The 21,973-nt window shown below is 37.9% G+C and overlaps 1 protein-coding gene across 6 annotated transcripts in view; it reads left to right on the top strand.

Annotated features, from left to right (window-relative positions):
• The window catches only part of brip1 (BRCA1 interacting helicase 1), a 119,013-nt gene that overhangs the window by 43,450 nt on the left and 53,590 nt on the right, over positions 1 to 21,973 (top strand). For 3 of the 6 annotated variants that reach the window (XM_042414961.1, XM_042414962.1, XM_042414964.1), the window contains exons 17-21: positions 1,069 to 1,181; positions 1,274 to 1,356; positions 1,511 to 1,828; positions 3,610 to 4,338; positions 10,215 to 10,661. In XM_042414961.1, the coding sequence (XP_042270895.1) occupies positions 1,069 to 1,181; positions 1,274 to 1,356; positions 1,511 to 1,828; positions 3,610 to 4,338; positions 10,215 to 10,661 (1,690 nt within the window). Of the gene's footprint in view, positions 1 to 1,068; positions 1,182 to 1,273; positions 1,357 to 1,510; positions 1,829 to 3,609; positions 4,339 to 10,214; positions 10,662 to 13,074; positions 13,143 to 13,844; positions 13,924 to 14,060; positions 14,274 to 14,646; positions 14,790 to 14,988; positions 15,060 to 21,973 lie in introns of all 6 variants that reach the window. The other 3 variants (XM_042414963.1, XM_042414958.1, XM_042414960.1) reach the window with 2 other exon arrangements.

The raw sequence follows: 21,973 nt of genomic DNA, 5'->3' as shown, positions 1-21,973 counted from the left end.
ACCACCTTGTCTGCCCCTTCATACCGCCACTCTACTCTGTCATGGCCTCTCTTTAGCACCTCTGTTCCCCTTTCAGAACACATCTGTCTGTGAGGTCAGGTAATAGCTAAACACCTCAGGCCCTCAGTAGTATTTGAGTTTTGGTGTCCCCTAGATCACCCACTTGGTTTCGCCTTCATAGCCCAGATTAATCCAATTAGTTCTCCATGAGACATGCTTGAAACCCTCTTTGCCAGGTGCTGCCACACAGTTATGATTTCATGATGATTATCACTAGCAAAATGCAGGTAAATTTGAGTCATACAGGGCTCTCAAACTTATGCATAGGTCACAAGTATACTGTTTGTTTTGGTTGGTAAACATATCAAAATTAGCTATAAAGGGAATTATCTCACAAAAGTAGCCCCGGTAATGTTGTGGTTATATTGTATCTGAACCCCAGGCCACATTGATGCCTATTTTTTAGTTAATTTAAAATTTATTTTTCTATATTATTTTTTGACCATTATCATTTATTTACAGCTGATAGTAAAGACAGACAGGAAACATGGGGCGAGAGAGACTGACAACATTCAACACTGGTCCCTAGCTGGAATCAAACCAGTGATGTTGTTATTATATCATTATGCGTCTTAACCACTAGGCCACCAGAATGCCTAGTCATTGATTTAAATTTTAATCTATTCTATTCTATATGTATCCTAACTTTTCTATTACTTAACGTTTCATTATCTTTTGGGAATTGGCCAGAGATCTTACAGGAGAAGTCTGAAGAAGTTTCTGCAAAAACTTCTAACTGCTGATAACTGTTAAACGGTTCAGTACTGAAATTCTCAAAAGACAAAGGATTTATATACCCAGTATTTATGGTTATTTATAAGTCACAAGTGACTAATGGATGGACCACAGAAATTAAACAACCTCAGACACCACCCTGATGCAAAAATTGTTTGGTAAAGAAAACCGGAAAAGGAGTTGTTTGACGTGTTTAATTTTGATGGCCTTGCATCCAAATACTGTGCCATATCATATTGAGTCATCCCTTATTATACTGACCTGCGGTTTCAGGTAGAACTGAAGATGAAGTACAACGACCAACACTGCAAGACCAGAGGTCTTCTCCCAGGCAATCGCTGGTATGAGATTCAGGCCTACCGAGCTCTAAACCAGGCCCTCGGAAGGTAAATCTGTCTCCTGCATCTAGATTGTCATTGAAATTTTTCTCTTGTGCAGTCTGTCTTTTATATTTAAACCGTAAAATATTATTTTACAGGTGTATCCGCCACAAGAATGACTGGGGTGCCTTGATTCTAGTGGATGACCGTTACAGGAGTAATCCTAATAAGTACATCACAGGTATTCATAAACTCTTTATAGAGTGTGAACAACAGCTGACTTTATTGGGCAAACTGCACAGCCTCTCAGTGTGAACACTAGATGGCAATAGTTATCCATTATAAGAATTTTGGCAGTGTTTTTTTCTCAGATATGTGTGTCTTGTATATCTCAGGTCTTTCCAAATGGGTTCGCCAGCTCATCCAGCATCATGACACCTTCAGCAATGCCATGCAGTCTCTGGTGGCATTCTCTCAGGTGCAAAAGAAGGTGGAGGTGTCCCTTGCAGACAGCCAGACCCCCAGCTCTACTGTCTCTTCTCCAAACGGTCAATTACCAATAACTGTAGAGGGACGGAGTCTGCCCAAGGCCTCAGAACCTCAAACACCCCACTTGGCGGTTAAACCCTCTGAACCCCAGCAGGATAGAAGTTCCCCAAACTTACATCTTTTTTCTCATACACAGTTGAAAGCTGAAAAACATGAAAAAGCAGGTGAGTGTTGCTGGGAGAGCTATATTGTTGCAAGGTTAATAGCTCTCTCAAGTCTTATCCAATGCCCTAAAGACAGATTTTTTTTATTCTGGTTCTGGAAAACTGGTCTCTCGATTAAGGTCTATCTAAAAATGTGATTCTCGAGCTGGTGTTGACAGGTGTAAAACATTCACTATTAAGTTTTACATTCATGGGGAATCTCTTATTTACCTTATATGCCTTTGTACTCTTATGTTTTTGTAAAAAAAAAAAAAAAAAAGGAAGAAAATCATGATAGAACATGATAGAAAAATAGAGGTGTTAAAGGATAAGGCTGGCTGTCATTTTATAATTTTCTTGTCAACAATTCCTGTGAAAAGATTAAAACCAATGTGTTGGTCTGTCTCTCACTGTCTGTGTCTTTCAGCCCAAAGCCCATTTGTTCCACTAAATATTTAGATTTTTAGAACCAGACCACACTTATAGTACATAATATCATTTTTACAGAGTCTCAATAATTCCCTTAAATGCTGGGCATTGTAGTTTTTAACAAAGTTACTCAAACAGGAGGAAATATTGCATTTTGTTGTCACCTAGTGCAATGATGTAGCTCATTGATGTGTTTTAATAGGTTTTTTTTGACAACAATGGAGCTCTATGACACTGAGGAATAAGATATATCAGGCTTTGAATACACACATAATACTTGTCAGTAGGATTGATTCATTGCTGGTTTTGGTCTTTTCATGGGATTTGACAATAACAAAAACATAGAATATCCCCAGCCTCATCCCCTAACCATGAATGTGGGAGTGGGTGTGTTGTTTTTTTTCTGCTATGGTTAGAAGCAACATTAAAGAGTTAAAGTTCATCTCAGAAAAGCCTTTTATTTTCGAAATTCAAGTTGCGTGAGAAGACAGGCATCCAAAAGTGACACCACAACTGGCAATAAAATAAAAGGCATGTTTCACTCTGCATTGGCACACAGATACATTCATATGACAGGAAAAATACTGGTTTATATTTTCAATTTTAGTATTTGCTTTCATTCTATTTAATTCATAATACAGATGTGGATAAATGAATACATCAAAGCTTTTAGCCAGTAAAGTCACACTGCTCACACTGTCTGGGCTCCAGTCCTTTTTCTTTCTTCATGAATATGACATTTAAAGCAGCGTGGTTTTTTAAAAAGACAGCGATCAAAAGGCACATGTCATTTTTTGTGCTCAAGGATGTATGAGCATGACATCACCACAAGAAAATATGCCAAGGTGACGTGTTTGCACATCGCCTTGGCGAGCACCCATTGTCTTTGGGGTCATGACAAGGTTGAGCTGTTTGCCCAGTTCAATGCGGTGTGGTGGATGGGGTGGTAGCAGAGCAGTAGCAGACCCCCTCTCCTCCTCCACCCTCCATGGTTGGGGAGGGGTGGGGGCCATGGGATCAGTTGAGTGGCTTGCCTCATTACTGTAAGGTCTTTTGCGTGCCTGAGTGGCGCTGGAGCGAGCTGATGAGCAGATGTTGGACTGTTGCTTTTAATTAAATCCTCTTGACCTTTGTTTGGGTTATATTGAGCGTAAGCCCACATTTATATCTTTCTTTATAAAAAAGCCTTGGCAGCCATGGTACTCTGCATACCAATCTCACTTCATGGTGAGATTTAAAAGCTTCTTTGTGAGTCTTAACATGTTTGCACTGTTGTCTTTGTCAGAGTTCAGTTATATGCTAGTATGAGGTTACTAAATATCCTCTTTAAACTGAATGTGTAAGATATACTAAATCTTGTTTCCTTGATGCAGAATGGTTGAAGATGAAGCACAGTCCCCCAGCAGAGCCACTGTCCCATCCAAAAAGAGCAGCTCAGGGCCTGTACCACATTTTCACCTCTAGCCCCATCAGCAATTGCTTCAAGAAGCCAATCTTTAAGGAAAAAGGGCCGAGAAATTCCAGCCAGAACTTTGAAACACCTAATCTTCCTGAGCACAAAGAGAAACCGCAGATCCTGTTTCCACAAAAGAAGACTGAAGAGTCTGGTCTTAAACAGGCAGCTAGAGAGGGGTCCAGTGAAATCAAAGAGGAACCACACAATTTGGCTACAGTAACAACCCCTCCCAGTTGTGAAAGAGAACCACCCCCAGCAGACAATCCAGATGAAGATGAAGAGGACGAGGACCAGACCATCTTCTTTACCCCAGAACTTTTCGAGGGTGAAGTAGAGGAAGGCAGCCCTAACAAAGAGACAAAGACAGAGTCACCTCCCAAGATGGTTTTAGGGGCAGAGAGCCCAGCCCTGTTGTCAGAAGAACTTTTTGGCTCTGAGCAGGCCCAAGGGCAAGCCTCTATGTTTGATAGACAGAGAGCTATTTCAATCACTAAGGAAACTGCAGCGCTGTCACAGGGACAGAAAGAAGTCACAGGACAGATGCAAGGTGAGGAGAGAGAGCAAGTGAAAAACCAGAGCAGGCAGACAGACAGTAGGCTCTGCAGACTGTCCAGGTCCAGACAGAAAGCTCCCCCCACTCCAGCAGGTAACTAGCAACTTGGTAACAAGAAATATAATGAACCAAGCAGAATGTCTTACATGGAAATAACATATTCAGTGCATATTATGGTGGCAAATATTGTCCCACTAGAACAATGTGCAATGCTTTTTAAAATACCATATACAGTTGAAGCCATTCATATTCTCATTTTCATATTTGTTTTCCAACATGTTATTAATGTTTCACAGTTCATCATGTAGAAGTAAGTGAGTATGTTACGACTGCCTCAGGCAACTAGCCCACACACTATTACCAAAATAAAGTAAATGATGAGTCTTCAGCCAAGCCAGCCCCCATCTCAGATTAGCTCCTTATGTTGTGTGACAGCACATCTTATTAAGGCCATTAAGGCTTGTTCCCAGTTAAAAAAGTACGCAACTAACCAACATTATCAAAATTGCAGTTCTGATTGAATGTGCATTTTAACAAATCATTAAAATACAAAAGCAAGAACTCATTTGTTTTCTTGAGAAGTACGTCATCATTTAGTTGTGCTTTAATGATGTGTTCATAGATTATGGGTGAGGAGCATGGATGCTTTAGACATGCCTGAGTTAATTTAAAGAATTTATTTTTTCCACTGCAAAAAAATAATTATGTGCTGTAAACTTTATGTGCTGTGGTATTAGTGTGTGGATGCACATTTGTCTGACCAGTGCAAGCATTCAGAAATTCTGTTAAATCACAATAAAATTAAATGTTAGCATTTCATTTGTTTTTTCTCATCTCTTTCCTAAAATGATTTTTTCTTAGGAGCCTCCAACTACAGTGACATGTTTCAATGGTGGATGGATCATTCATTCATTAATTCAACCTTTATTTTGACTTGGAAATATATGGAGGTAGAGACCTCATTTACAATATAGCTAAGCAAAAACACAACACATCCTAGGTGCCAAGAAACACAGAAAAGATACTTGGATAAAAATATTAAAAAAAAAAAAAAAAGTAAGGTAATAAAAAAACAAATTAGTAAGAATACTAGCATATTAAAAACCTTAGGAATAAATAAAGCAATTAAAATTTACAGCAAATGAGTCAGTTTGTTATTTGGACTATCGTCCCCTGGTGATACGGTTATATAAATTTGTGTGTCATCTGCATAACTGTGGTAACATATTTTGTTGTTTTCCATAATCTGAGCTAGTGGGAGCATGTAGATGTTGAACAGAAGAGGCCCCAGAATGGAGCCTTGGGGAACTCTGCATGTCATTTTTGTCCACTCAGATGTGAGATGTGTGTGTTGAGACAAAATAGTCCCTGTCCTTTAGGTAGGATTCAAACCAGTTAAGTACTGTGAGAGAAAGTCCCACCCAGTTTACCAGTCTGTCTAGCAATATGTTGTGGTCAACCGTGTCAAATGCGGCACTGAGATCCAGTAATACTAATACTGTAATTCTGCCACTGTCAGTGTTTAAGTGTATGTCATTGCTGTGATGTGGTTGAAATCCTGACTGGAAGACATCAAAGCAGTTGTTTAGTGCCACAAAATTGTTCAGCTGTTGAAAAACAGCTTTTTCAATGATTTTACTTAAAAATGGGAGGTTTGATATGGGCCTATAGTTGCTCATCAGTGAAGTGTCTAGATTGTTCTTTTTTAAGAGTGGCTTGATGACGGCAGTTTTCAGGGCCTGTGGGAAGACACCTGAGAGAAGAGATGTGTGAAGATCTGAGGCCATGCAGTTTGAAACAATTTTGAAAAAGCCTGTAGGCAGAATATCAAGGAGGATTTCAGATGTTGTATACTGTCTTCCAGGTTTTTGTGGTTGATCGGATGGAAATTTGTTATACTACTCAAATTGATTTTAAGTGGATACAGGGACAACACATATCCTGCACCTGATATGGAGGCACTGACTGCTTGTCTAATTTTCTGAATTTTGTCAGAAAAGAAGGAGGCAAATTCATTGCAAGCCTTGGAGGATAGAAGTTCAGGGGCTACTGACACAGGAGGGTTTGTTAGCCTGTTGACAGTTGTAAACAAGGCACATGCATTATTATTGCTTCTGGCAATGATGTCAGAGAAGAAGGACTGCATTGCATTTCTCAGTTTAAAATTATAAATGTGAAGTCTCTCTTTATAGATGTCATAATGAACATGGAGATTTGTTTTTTGCCACTTGCATTCAGCTTTTCAACACTCTTTTTTCCATTCTGACCAGTGTGGCATTTATCCATAGAGATCTTTTCTTACCAGAGACAACCTTCACCTTAGTGGGTGCAATGGCGTCAATAACAATTGTAATTTTAGAACTGAAATTATCTACAAACTCATTGACTGAGACCCAAGAGAGGGCAGGTGTGGAAGAGAAAGCCTGAATAAATATTTCACTGATGTTTTCAGTGAGATACCGTTTTTTGATTACCTCTGTTTGAACATTTGTGTGATGGAGATAGAACACAGGAATGATCAGAGAGAACAACATCAGTCACCACAACCTTAGAAATGTTCAGACCCTTAGAGATGATTAAGTCCAGAGTGTGCCCCTTGTTGTTTGTGGGTTCTGTTACATGCTGAGTCAGTCCATAGTTATCAAGAACATAACACAGTTCTTTAGCCCCTCTGTCCCTGAGGGTTGTCAACATGGATGTTAAAATCACCAGCAATAACTACACAGTCAAAGTCAGACAGCAGTTCAGCAAAGTCATCAAAAAAAGTAACATAGTATTTAGGTGGCCTGTAGATGTTTAGAAATATAGCTCAAGAGGAGGAATTCAACTGAAGAGCAGCATATTCAAAATAATCAAAGTTTCCATAAGACATCTGTTTGCATTGGAGGGAATAATTTAACAAAATGGCAAGTCCACTTCCTTTCTTATGCACTCTAGCTTCACTCTGAAAACTGAAATTGGTAGTGGTTGACTCAATAAGAACAGCTGCACTGTTATCTTGGTCTAACAAAGTTTCAGTTAAAAACAAGATCAAAGTAAAAAACAAGTCAAGGTTGTGCTCGATGATAAAATCACTGATTAAAAATGTTTGTCCTGACAAAGACCTGACATTTAATAAAGCTAAATTTAATGTGTTAAAATGTAATCTAACCAATTTTTTGGGACAAGCTGTAGCTGAAGAGGAATGGATGCTAAATTTGATAAATTTGCAGAACCGGTTGAGTACTTCCTGTTTCTTAGCAGATTCACCATTCCTTTCCTGTTACCTATCAAGACAGGATTTGGGCAAGCTACCAACACACTGGGCCCTGACTTTTCCTGGGAAGAGACATGAGTACCATTAGCCTTGCAGCCTGGACCCAGCAAATATCAGTTATAGCTTGCTGTATTTTGTACACAAATAACTGGATGTGCTGTGCTTTTATCAGGCTGGGGAGAGAGAGGATGATTCTGTAGCCGTCGTGGAGGAGGGGGAGGGGGCGGTTGCTGTAACTGACAAAGTAACATATTACCTCACAATTGTACTTAAGGACGGTACTTGAGTAAATGTACTTAGTTACTCTCACCACTGCTCAATTTATTTCACAAAACTGCGAGTTCTTTGTTCAGAATTTTGTATGTAAATGTATGTACAATACATCTTCATATAAAGAAGCCCTACCACCACTGCAATATATGTTAGAAATATCTTCACCAATTAACTTACCCACATGTAATCGTCACAATTGCTCTCAACTATATAAATACATAAGCCAGTTATGTTCTCATCAGTCATTTACAGTATAGTTCCCAAATTTGTAGTCCTTTGATGTTATTTCACTTAAGGATAATTCACAGACATTCAGCTCTTGACCTTTTGTACTTGATTTGTAAAGGAACAACAACAGTGTCTATTTGTGACCTATGCATGTGCAATATGTATGTGTAATCAGGAGTTTAATGGCCATATTTGATTGTTTGAGTCTGAGGAGATGAGGTCATTTAATCAAGCCAATGCTAAATGCAGAATCTTCAAACAGGCTAAGTTGAAGGGAGGCAGAAAAATGAGATTAAACATGATTACACTGATGTGATTTGTCTCATTACAGCGCAAACTTCACCAATGTGTGATTTGCCCAGACAAGCAGAGTAGACAAGTGTTCCATTAAAGCCTTTCTTTGCTCATCAACTGCCTTCCCAAGACCCTTGTATATGTAATCGTGCATGACCACTCGTTAACATCATCAAAACACACAGCATGGAGAGGCCAGCGAATGTGTGTTAAAAGCACTTAATAGGGAGCCCACATTACTGAAAGACTCAGTAATGGCTGTGAATGACTGTGTTTTTTCCCATTAGCCTAATTCAGCTTTTCCCCTAACCCCAAATCATTAAAGCTACACTAAGACAACATTTTTATTTAAAAGATACACTGGACTAAGCCAAAATCACACAGTGGAAAAAGCATCCCATATTCCCCATATTAATTGAAATCCCACAGATTTGTGCTGTTTGCCCAAATTAAATTGTGACATTGGAAATGATCAACACACTGCATACAGGGACTAGTCAAAAGTTCAGAGTGAAATGCAAACTTTCTCCTCTTTCACAACAGCAGGGAGTCTTACATTGTGATGGTAAACCAGTCACATTGGTAGACTAGGGCGTTTATTTCTCATCAGTGAGTACTTCTGTGGTTACAGAAGTGGGGGGAAATGTGGAAAGATTGTGGAGTAGCTCAGCTAACATGTAAAAATAGAAATTATTTGGAATATATATATATATATGTGTGTGTGTGTGTGTGTGTATATATATATATATATATATATATATATATATATATATATATATATATATATATATATATATATATATATATATATATATATATATATATATATATAATACACAGTATATCCATATAGCATTTGTGTCTAGGACTCACAAAAAGGATTATAGGTTTGTGTGAGTCTGATCTTTAGTATACTTGTTACAACAACCAATAAACTGCCAGTACATAAAGCCTACTGCCTCCCACCAGCCTGATTGAGTTGTTACACCTGAACACCACCTGTTGTGATTGAGAATGTGTGAAAGTTGAAATAATAAGTGAAAAGTAATGGACATATGGTTTTTACCACATCAAGTGGTATTGTCTACAAATGTAAACTTGACCAAATCTTGTATTTAAAAACAAAATTGCAACAATGTCTACTTTTATGTACTTAAAGGTGTTAAATAACATCAATTTTGAAATCCATTCAAAAGAAAACTTGTGTAACATGTTTGGTGGAGCTCATTTTATAGGACTGTGGGGGCACCTCATGGATGTATAAAGAGAACTGGATACAGGAAGAGCGCCAGGCTTTGAAGCAAATTTGACATAGTGGTCAAACCATGTAATTACAACGTCCCATAGACTTTCGTTGTGAAAGAGATCAGTGGATACATTTTTTTGAGCGTCACAACTCCCACGAAATGACTTGTCTCTCTATCAGAATTTGATCCATTTGGTCCGATCACATTTCAAAAGCCTAGAAGAGCCGCATGATTGAATTGTTTCATCCCCATTCAAGTTAGCTGGAGGGCTAAACCGGAAGTAGCCGACTCGGCCAGCGAAAGTCACTACTGCTCTTGCTCTTGCTCTATGGACCACACAGATGCGGAAGTAATGTGGAAGTTGTTGAACTTTTTTGGCTTCATGCTCCACTGAGCAACTTTCATAGGAATGAATGGGGCCCCGCCTCCAACGCTGTATCCAGTTCTCTTTATACATCCATGGGGCACCTAGGAGACACAGAGCTAGACTAAGCTGTTTGTAGTTTTCACTACTTATAAAACTCATACCCCTTTAGATTTGGGTGTAGATTGTTTTAATTGATTTAAAGCAAAAAACAAAACAAAACACAGTCACAAAATGATGTCTAGCTCACAGGTCTGTGCCACATTTGATCTATTTTCTGAAAAGTGACATATTTTTTACTTGACAGGTGGAGGCTATGGAGCAAAGTGTTTAGGGAGAGTCAGTCTTCAGCAGATTGAGACTAGGGGAAGCCGGAGGAGGACAGACAAGTCCAGAGCAGATCCTGAGTTAAAGGTGCTGACCAATGATTTGAAGAGCAGACTGTCCAGAGCCAGAACTGTCAGAGTACACAACCCAAGAACAGACAGAGCTCAGCAGACAGACAGCTGGATTACATGCCGACCTATAAGTGTAAACCTTGGAGAAACTGAGTCAGGCAAGTCCTTTGTGGGTGTGAGGGAACACAAAGCCCTTAAAAAATTGCCCACCACACCTGTCAGTTCCACAAAGGCTGAGTTTGACATTGTGACTCCTAAGCAAGAAGACATAAGGGGTCTGCAAGACGCTGGAGCAGCATGTAGTCCTTCCAGTCTACCAGTGGATGCTCCTGGAAGTCAGCCCAACAAATCAAAAGGTAAACTGAACAATCTATATATGTACAGTACATGTAAGTGTTAAATAGTTGAGGTGGGGATTAAGTCACATGTGCAAGTCTCAAACAAGCAAGTCAAGTCAAGTCCCTGCCATAAGTCAAACAAGACCAAACAAGTCGTTGCTCAGGTCAAGCAAGTCACAAGTCAAGTCATATGAAATTCTGATGATCTACCCCAGTTTCCACATTTAAATCAGTTAAAAGACAGTGGTCCTGAAAAGTTCCATTTTCAACATTAATGAAAACTATTGCAGCCTGCTTACACCTTATAAATCTTACTGATATTTGACATTTTGTGGTAACCAATAACAAGGCTCCTAAATGAATAAAAATGGAGAGGGGATCTGAAATTATGATATAGGCCTATATCTCTAAAGGGCTCTAAAGTGAAAACAGAAGTATGACACAAAAAATTTTCATCACAATGTTAAGCCTCCTGCCTTGGCTCAACCTCATGAGGGTCACACCATTTCTCTTCATTCTGATGAAGCCCAGAATTTATCCATAAGGGCTGTTTAATTACATGCTGTTTCACTGTATACTGTACACTATGTAGCACACAACATTGATCACTGTCCTGTTGGTGTGTTAATGACGTTATCGCTGCTGTGCCACTTGCCATGTGTGTAAATGCACACATCGCTCTCACTTTAAAGATGAACTTACTGTTTCTGCTGTTTAATACTGCAGGTATTTAATAAAGTCAAAGGAAAGAATCACACAGCAACTGTGAGCAACAAACAACATCAGTACTGATGTTTCTGCAATATCCCAGATACATTCAGTGACCCCTGAACAACATTAGTGTAAGATTCAGACCTGCCTGAATCACATTAATAGCTGTATTCTGATTAACTTTTCAGTAGATTATGTTATAGATGCATAATACTAGAAGTAAAAAGCTGAATAAATGAAAGTTGATTTGTGATGTTGAAGAGCTCTGTGTGTGCACATCTCTGCTGACTAAAGACACACACACTGTGGCCTATGTGCTTTCTGCACTTTTCATAAAGTCAATCTCTGTGTTGAAATGTGGAGAAAAGCCTGAAACACTGGAAACCGCTTCGCTCACAGTAGTAAGCACCATATTTGTCCCCCTTCCTCCAACGCTCTATATTAAATTCCACTCTTTTACATGAAAATACCAGTTTTGAGGAGCAGAAATATGGAGGGCTCGGCTCAAAACATTCAGGGCTGAAGCATGGCAGCACTTGAGACCTACAGGACGGACCCAAAGCACTGTTGACATGAACACAAAAAAGATACAGGAGCTTTTCTGTCATCAATCATAAACATCCAGTGCTTATGGAGTCTGTTTTACACTGAATATTGAGGGAACAAATTAGCTTTCTTGCAGCTTCTGGGTAATATTATTTTTGGACTAGCCCTCTCCTTGATAGCTGCCTCCTGCGTTGGCCTTTGCTGGTCTGTTCTCTGTTCCTCTGTTAAATAGCAGTGTTTCCCCTATAACAGCACAGGCCTGGTGGGCTGCCAGGCCAAAGTGAACCCCGCCAGGCCAAAAAATATTTTTTTAAATGTCAAAAATAACGCCAAATATCCATTCATTCGCAAATCAATAGCATTTGGGAGCCTCTGAGCAGCGCTGTCTCAACACATGAGTTAACGTCTGTGTCGTTGCCCGGGAAACTGCAGGTAGCGTAACTCCTTTTAAGGAATAGGTTAACACCACCATAGTTGACAGTATATCCCAAAAATACATTGCAGAGTCATTTTTTCGGTAATACCACTGAAGCCTTGCACCATTTTCAAGAGACAACCAAGTCACCGCAACCAAGTCAAGAGACTGACAGAAAAATCCTAACTCACAGGTGACTGATTGTTCTGATTTCTGTTTTCTCTCATTATTGATTGAACATTAAAAAATTGATATGATATGGTAAACAATGACATTAAAAAAACTGAATTAATGATAGCTGCGTCCCAATAAAGAGCTAGAGATTTTTGGCTTGAGTTACAATATATCATATCTTATTTTAGTGTATGAGCTAAATGTTTAAAAAATGCATTTATTAGTTTCTTAGGATTTATTTGGATTGCTTTCTTTGAATATGAGGCCATGTCTGTAGTAAGTTGCATAGAATTTATTATAGAATTTCTTTTCAGTGGGTTATCATCCCATCAAAATGTTGATTTTGCTGATGAATGTCATTTAAGTATACATAAACAGTCTATATGTACTTCCAGATGACTGTTACTGGATTTCATAAGGGATGTCTGTTTTGATTCATAGTGCAGCATGCAGCGCTGTTTGCTGGAATACTTTTAACTGTATTTGCCAGAATCTTTTTACAATTCATGATGCTCCAGTGTAATTTGTATCTATTCTGTAGCCAATTTCTTTATGTAAAATTACAAATGCCTTTTCTCAACCAAGCTATAAAGGTAAAGAGATCTAACAAGCAGAAATGCAGGAGATTTAACAAGACTGCTCCAGAAAGAAAGGTAAGTGTGCCACTGCTGAGGCAGGTCATTACCTGGCTTTTTTTTCATCAAATAACAGTGAAGTCATGACTTTTGCTTAATACTTCTCATTTGTGTTGAACTATACTGTGCTTGTGTTTTTCATTGTTCTGCAGTATTTATTATTTTATTATTTCATAGAATGACTTAAAAACATAAAGGCACAAAATGCTTTACAAAATAAAGCAAGCAAGTAAAGCAATAGATGTTGACACAGATCAGTGCTGTGTATGTTGCCTGCACACCTGCAATGAAAGTTTTGGCATTTAGTTTTTTCTTTGTGTCACACACAGAAGCACAGAGAGAAAACACAGTGGATTGTAATCTATGAGTCATATCACCACATTGCACATCCTGTGTGAACAGTCTTAGAAAGCTGTGTTTCAGCATAGCCAGGAAAAGCAAAACAGTATACTACTGAAGGGTTGGACTGAAACAGAAAAGGTCTATCATTTAAACCTTTGCAAGTTTTGTTCTAAAAGCTAGCCAGTACATTTGGACAAGAAAGTCAAGAGAGTTCTCACCATACTTTGTGTTTAGAAACCAATAATCTTTTACTTTGATGGTAGTATCTGTGTTTTGAATCTGGTTATCCTGTATGAAATTTATTAAAAATGTTTTCAGTTGCATCTCTGTTAAGAAACTTTAAATAAATCTGTGACTAGCATTGTCTTCTACTTACAGAGAGTCAAAAACCAGAAGCCATGCTCTTTGGGACTCTACTGTTCTATGTGTGAAAAGGAGCTACTTCCTGTGGCACACGGTAGTTTCTGAGAAATCCCTGTTACATTTCTGTTCATTTACAACCACACAGTAATATTGTGTGGTTAACCAAGCCATTATTCAAAGCAGATGTGTGTCATTTTGGTACTGATTTACTGTTATTGCTTCATTTTTCAGGTGTATTGCAGAGTGCTGTTTGTGAATTTGAGCATCTATCTGTTTTGAGAAAAGTCAGCTTTTGTCCTGTAGCAACGACCCAACACTGCCAGTGTGCACCATATCAGCCATCAATTTTGGACAACTCAGGCTCACTGCTGGTAGTCCAAAGTCTCTCATCACTGAAGGCCCTCAGGAATGCTCTGCAACCCTACTGTGATAACTCTTTTACTGGTGGGTAAACAGCTTTGGATTACACAAGTATTACAATATTAAAGAAGTGATTGTGGCACATCTTGTATACAAGGAAGGTTTCTAAGCAAAACAGGTTATTCAAAAACGGATACACCAAATGAGCAACATCAAAACTAGTTGTAAATAATGATTAATAATATAGATGCATTTTTAGGAAGAAATGACTTTACTTGATTACTGTAAATGATTAGACATGAGTTTTGGGCTTTACCAGTCCCTGTGGTTTTAAACACAGAGCTAAACATGTATATGAACATGTTAGCCTTTCACTTTGATCCTTTTTATGGCACTTTTTTTTTTCCTCTAAAGTCTGTGAAGTTACATGCTTTCCCACTGCTTCTCGTTCATGCAGCATATAATGCTGTCTGGGACCCTGAGGAGTGTTCTGTTACCAGATTTCTGCAGTGTAAAGGCTGTTTGTCTCAAAGCCCTGTTCTGCCTGCAGCTTTAATCGCAGCAGAGATCCACTACCCTCGAGACATGGCTCAAGATCAGGTAAACTTCATAAATGTGAAGAAATGTTTATGTGCGCAATGTGTTATTTAGAGACCCTGAATTACATCACATTGGTTCCAAATAAAGTACAGTTTCACTTTCAGTTCGGTTTTCTCTGCGGTAGTAAAATGTTAATCACAACAATTAAAATTCCTAACCCTCATGGAAACTTTTGTTCTTTGTCTAACCCATGTTCAAGGAGAAGGGTTGCAAATACAGGTTGCATAACATACGCTTACCCAATCTCCTGCCAACATGTTTAAGGACCAGGTAATGCTAGAAAACAACAAGTTCATACAACGTGTTGTCTGACCATGTCCAAAGTAAAAGTGTTTATAATTGCTACAAACGACCATAATTGAAAGCAGGGTGAGATCATAGAATGATTGAGGTAATAGAGAGGGGCGAGACATGATTATTTTTTAGATATAGGGATCACGGCATCATTTTCAGACATTCATCCTTCTGGAAGACATTCATAGTGATGCATTTATTGGTAAACTCTATGAGTGACAGAAATAGTTGTGTAAAGAATAGAAAAAGAGAGCTAGAGAAAGAAGTTCAAACCTTGCTTTCTCACCTCCACACACCTGGCCAATCACTGCATGAAGTGGGCATGAATGTTGGATTGTCAGTTTCGGAAAGTTATAGAAATCGTCGGACACAATACTGAAGTGGGAAAGATGTGGGGGGAGCGGGTTCGCGAAGCTGTTTCAGCATCTGACAAGCAGTTCTGATAGTATACTTAAGCCATGTCACTGTTTTAATCTGGAACGGGTTTCTGAGTACTGATGGGGCCACTCAAATTTTGGGATTGTATCTTGTTTCACTGTATCTAGAAAAAGTCTTACCTATAAGGTATCTGAAAAATGTGCTCGTGTGGGAGGACAAAATCAAAAACTGTGAAAATGTTTGCGCATGAACACAGCTATCTTTCCCAGCAATCACCCAGCTTCACTGTCTGTTTGACATGAACTTATATAGTCTGCTGTTAGCTATGTGTCAGCTCAGTTGAAGGATTGAACTACCACATTTGTGATGATACACTGAGCATTGCAACAATCAAGATATTCCTCATACCTCAGGCAGTACATGGCTGATGGAGGAGGATCGCCACACTCTTGCTGTTCTAGTATGTATGCCACCTTCTGCTGGTCAGACCTTGAGGGTAGGAAATGAAACGAAGCTGGTGGCTGAGGCAAAGTCACGATGGCATGACTAATTCTCCTTCAGTTTTTCAAGCAGAGATGGAGCCATATGTAGTGGCTCTAGCATCTAAAACAGCTGCTTTTCTCAGATTTTTCGATATGTTAACATGGGGAATATACAGAGGAATAAACAGCCAGTGGCAATCTTGTTATCATTGAGAGAGGTTGCAGTACTATGGCCAGATTTTATCATCTCACCGAACCTTGAAGTGGATGAGCCACCACAGCTGAAGACTTTGGTGGGTTCCACTTCTCTTAGCGAAGAATGAGAACATGTTGTGCATAGAAAATGTCCAGCAAATCTATTTGTTGCAAAAATAAAGATGGTAAGATCAGAATCTGGCATAAATTATATCATTGACTGACCCAGCTTTGTCTGAATAGCACAGACTGCTCCTGGTGGTGTAATGCTGTAGGAAATATTTTTGTGGCATATATTTAGCCTCTGAATATCATTTGGGCATCATTTGAATGCCACAACATAAACTAAGCATTGCCAAATATGTAAGTGTCTGTTTATAGCCACTTATGGATACTTCCATTACCAAGCTCTTATCAAGATGATTCCAGCAACATGGCAGAGACTTCTGTTTACTTCTGTTGCCAGAACTGAGTTTAGCTCACAGGCCAATGTATGTGATAATGTAAATGGCAGGTATGCATTGTAGGTTTTTGGCCAAAAGTCTGCTGGAAGCCTGTTGCTATTTACTCAGCATCAATGAGAATCCCTCAAAAATATTTTCATCTTATCCAACAATTTCTGCTGAATTAATGCCTTAAAGATATCAAACTGTTCTGCTGATGGACTGTAGGTAGTACAGTACTCATATTGAAATTACCACTTTGAGTCAATCTACCTTTAACCTCATCTTTTGACCTTTCAAATATGGTAATGCATATGGACACCAGCTCTTGTTGTTGTCAACTTTCTGTTTTTCAGTAGTATAAGACAAGCAACCATGCTCCAAAGCATGAATATTACAGTTAGGTGAAAATTGTTATTTCTGGTATTGGGCAGGGGGATTTTTTTTGAGCAATTTTACTTCAATGGCTTCATTTTGGCCCACAAAATAAATGCAGTATGCATTTGCAAAAGAAAAGCACAAATTGTGTTTTTCCCTTTTTATTGTGGCAGAGCTGATTTTCATCTGGGTGAATAATGAAAGCTACTTTTTGGATGCTTGAAAACATTTGTGTCAGCACAAGTCCATTACATGAAGAAAGTATTTTGATGATTTGGCCACTGCAATAAATCATTAAGTTGTATACTATGTAAGAATATTAGGTACAACTGCAAGGAATGTAAGATTAATCTACTTTGAAAAACATCCTTTGTAAAAAGTCATTATCTGAGATTCAAGTTTTCATTACTTATTCTTCTCAAAAGATAAGGCTTACTCACTTACGTTTTATATTTTCCTTACTGTCAACAAATAACATGTGCAGACCAGTAAGTATGTACAATAAGAATAATAGATAATAAAACAAGAAAAAACTGCCAGGGAGTTAAGATAATTAAACTAATTCAGTTTATAGTTTACATTTTGTGTAGTTTGCCTTATTTTCAAAAAAATAAATAAAAAATTGAAGGTTGCTGTGAATGTAAAACAAGGCCCTGACAGATTTAGGCCAACACTAAACTCACATTTACAGTAAATTTGTTACAAATTTGACAGATGGAGGTGGCATTCTGAATTCTGTCTGACACAACAGTGCTGTAATGCCAATGTGCTCAATGATCCATGTACAAAAAAAATAAGAAATTGCTCAAGTCTAGTCAGTTACTCTGGTGTACTGTACAGATGTCCTGTTGCTTTATCAGGGTGCATTAGACATATTTCAATCAATAACCACTCCCACCCCTCCATAATCCGACTTACAGTGGTAACAGAACAGACACAGTGCAGAGTATTACAGCTTCCAGAAATGCCTTAGCCAATTTTTATGGCCTCATTGAATGAAGGAATCAACTTTATTTATATAGCACCTTTCATGCACAGAATGCAGCTCAAAGTGGATTACAATTCAGCAGCAAAAACAAAAACACCAAATACACAAGTTAAAAACCATAAATATACACAAGGAGGAAGGGAGAAAATTAGTGTTACTATTTATAAAATATCATTTACACAGTTTCTTTGGAGAGAAAGAGAATACAATGCATATAAAAAAAGAGATAATCATACAAGATTAAAACAGACAACTGCTAGTTATAAGCTAATTAAAAAGATACATTTTGTGTTGTTTTTTAAAACTCCACTGAGCCAGCAAGTCTAATATTTAAAGGCAGATTGTTCTATATGTTTGGAGCATAGTGACCACAGGTTTTTGTGGTGACCTTTGGAACAGTTAAAAGAGCAGCTGTGGAGGATCTTAGGGTTTGTGGAGGATCATAAAACAATATGGAGTCTGTGATATAAATGGCCATTCAGTGCCTTACCTCAAATGTTTTCAGAAACATAATTTAGTGTACTGTTTAGCCGTAAAATGATAAAGCTTGTGATACGGCCGCCATGTTGAAAACGGCAGAGCAAAAACTAAGCACCACCCAACTGGCAGTACATCACCCAGCCGGACTGTTCAGTGGTCCAGTGTGTCCAGATGGTCTGTAGTTTTGCAATGGCTGCTTTTGGGAGGCCAGCATATAAAGCGTTACAGTAGTCAGGACGATGAGAAACAAAAGCATTGATTGGTAAATCCTTAAGGCAGGACCTGCCTCTGTGCTACATTATGTCTATTAAAGGTGTGTTTCAGTTGGCATGAAATGCTTCTGCCACAAGTTTTTGATTGAATGAATATAATGTATGTGCATGTACTTTTTCAGCAGTTTTGGTTTAGTTTACTGAAAACCAATACCTAAATTTATTAGAATATTTTATTACATTTTCAAAATAGTGTGAATTTGTGCATATATCTTGCAATTGTTTCTTGCAGTAGCTTCAGTTACAGTGTTTGTAAGTTTTTAAATAATTGGGGAGAATTTTGCTGTGTAGGTAACACATTGATTGTATTTTGTATTTATAACAAGTGCATCACTTAAAAGTCAGTTCATCCTATCAGAGCTGGTTCATTTCAAGTTCATTTAGATGGAAAACTGACAAATGACACACTGATGTATATTTTGATTTTTCATTAATTTGGAGAGAAAAAATAGTCACTCTTATTCACTTTTGTGGTATAATATTTTTTATGCCTTTTTTAATTAAAATGAATTATTGATTCCCCCCCCCCCCCCCCCCCATGACTGTTAGCCTGCACCAATCAAAATGGTGGTGACTTTATAGTCCTTTTGTTCCAGCAGATTTTTAAATGTCACTGTTGAGATTATCACAGTGACCCATCAGATTAAAAAGATTAACCCTGATTGACTGGTAAATTCAGGTTAAACTGTAACTTTCCAAACTTTGTGGTACTTTCAGATGTACATTATGTGTGCATCTTGGTCCAACCTTTTTGCTCAGGATGAAAAGACAAACATATTTTCTTACAGATTTCATGAATCACTGAGACAAAGTACTTTTTATATAATTAGATTTAGATACTAAATTACTAAAAAGGCCTCTACAAAACTGTAGATAAGATCAGAATAAAGTATTGTAAAGGTTTATTGTTTTAAAATGTTGATTTGACCATAAATCAACATTTTTGTCAAATGTTAGTTTAATCAATAGTTAAAACAAGTGTTCTTGTGCTGATTGTAAATTGTGTAGATAAATGGGATGTGCTGTCATTCAGAAACTTTTGTGGTTAAAACATGTTTCAAACTAACAGAAATAATTACTTCTGAGACAGTCTCAGTGCCATTCAGTTTACAGTAATATGATCATGCTGTTTAGTGTGGAAGCTCAATGATTGACAGGGATCCTCATCACATTTTAGAGTGTCACGCTCTCATATGTCACACTTTGACTGTTAGTCAAACTGTATACTCTGCAGTAGAGAAAAGCATCTGTCACAAAAATGCCTTGAATGAATTGATGATTCATGAAACCAGATTCAGGGAAGAATGCTCACATTTGAACGTTGCAAGAAAATATTTTACATTGGGACTAAAGTGTGTTGGTGTTGCCTGCTCCCTGTCTAAATCATCATCAGCCATCATCAGGCCAGGTATCTCATACTCATCAGCAAATAGCTCCCCTTAGTTCTAGTCATATTCTTCTTCATGCATTTTTTTACTGTGGCAATAAACATGCAAAATAGTTAACAACTGCTGTCCTTTAAAAAAAAAAAAAAAAAAACTCCAACTCAACACAGAGGAATCTTCTACTCTATTATGTTCAGCTTTGTTCTCTATTGCTATTTTGGTTTTTGTAAATACTCCCATCAGACATCAAGTTTAGATAATGAGCTTGTTTGTAAAATGGTCTCAACATTTTGGCCATCTGGATCACAGTGTGAATCTGACTAAGCCCACCAGCCAAACGCACATCTCTGCCCCCCTTTGCTGCAAGGGGTTTAGGACACACTTTGGTCCACTCTTCTCTGTTTTTTGAATGCTCGCATGAGGCGTTTCAAGTTCCTGCTGTTCATCTGTGAATTTGACAGACACCATATTGCACGTAAAGCTTTGGAGTCTGTCTGGGTGCAATCGCCAGACACCCAAACTCCAGTCTGCATGTAGCCAAGTTACCAGACTGCAACACTCTTGGCGTGGGGCATGACACACTCACAACAAACTTTACTGGCATCATCGACCACTGTCATTTTGACCTGTTAATCTCAATTTGTCATTGTTGTCATAAGCTCCCCCCTCACCATCATTTATCACTTTGTCATCTGTGCTTAAACATGTCACCCCTCATCCCTCTAACACCTGCTCTTTATATCTGACCTCCCATCATAAACTTATACTATTACTGAGGGAGGCATTATATGTAGTAATTGATCATGTTCATATAATGAGAAGGCACGCAGACACCATGTGTGTTATAATATGCTTTGTTATAGCACAGTTAAGATTGGAGGCATAGAAGCTCCGATATGGTGACCTTTAATAAAAGGCAATTTTCACGCCCCAGTGGATATTAAAGATGATTATTTTCATCTGAGTGATTTATTTGTAGCACAAAATGAATTCTGCTCCGTAGAGCAAATTTTTTAAAAAATGAAATAATTCATACTTTAATTTAAGTTTGTAATTTTATATGAATAAGATATTAGGTTTTGTATGATATTACATATGTTTGAATTTGAGATGTTTAACAAATATCAATATAATTACTTATCTCCACAAAGAAGTACTGAATAATTTATGCTATGAATTTTTGCAGTTGCATAAAGGGGTTGTTTTACCATCTAAGCCATGGCTGATGGATAGCGAATTTTATATTAAAAGCAAATGTATTCACACACATATATCAGGAAGGTTTGCATTACAAAAGTAGAAATTGGGCTGTCTTGAATTTTAAAAAATGTTTTTATTTGTATGCTCTGAAAAAATGTAGAAAAACCTGCTGTCTTGGTTTGATTGGAAGTTGTGGTTGTGACCACAATGGCTTACACTTCAAGTTAAAAAGAAGATAAATATATATTTAAATATATATTGTTATACATTATTATATATTATATACTGAATATTATTATACTGTTATTTTAAACCTTAATGATTAACAGCATAATGATACTGTACATGTTGAAAACTGGTAATTTAGGTGATTAATGGTCTCCATGCTGAGTTGGGAGTGTTTGGACAAGAAAGGGTGTTTTGAAAGCCAGAAATCTGAGCTGCTGGAGAAATAATCATGTAGCGTTTTGTATGGATCATTAGCTCTATCAACACCCATGGCAAGTACTAGTGTGAGATGAACAAGGGCAGTTTGAAGAACAAATTAGCTGATGTCTACATATGGCTCATCCATCTGTATACATATTTTGTAAATTCATCAGAGAGTTATATACTATGTCAACCGATCCACAACCTCACATGTTTATGTCTCCTACATACCAGGTGCCCTCTCCCTCAAAAATAGGATA

Source organism: Thunnus maccoyii, chromosome 6, assembly GCF_910596095.1.
Source record: "Thunnus maccoyii chromosome 6, fThuMac1.1, whole genome shotgun sequence".
NCBI lineage: Eukaryota > Metazoa > Chordata > Actinopteri > Scombriformes > Scombridae > Thunnus > Thunnus maccoyii.
Note: the sequence above shows the minus strand (reverse complement) of the source record. Positions and strands in the feature narration are given on the sequence as shown.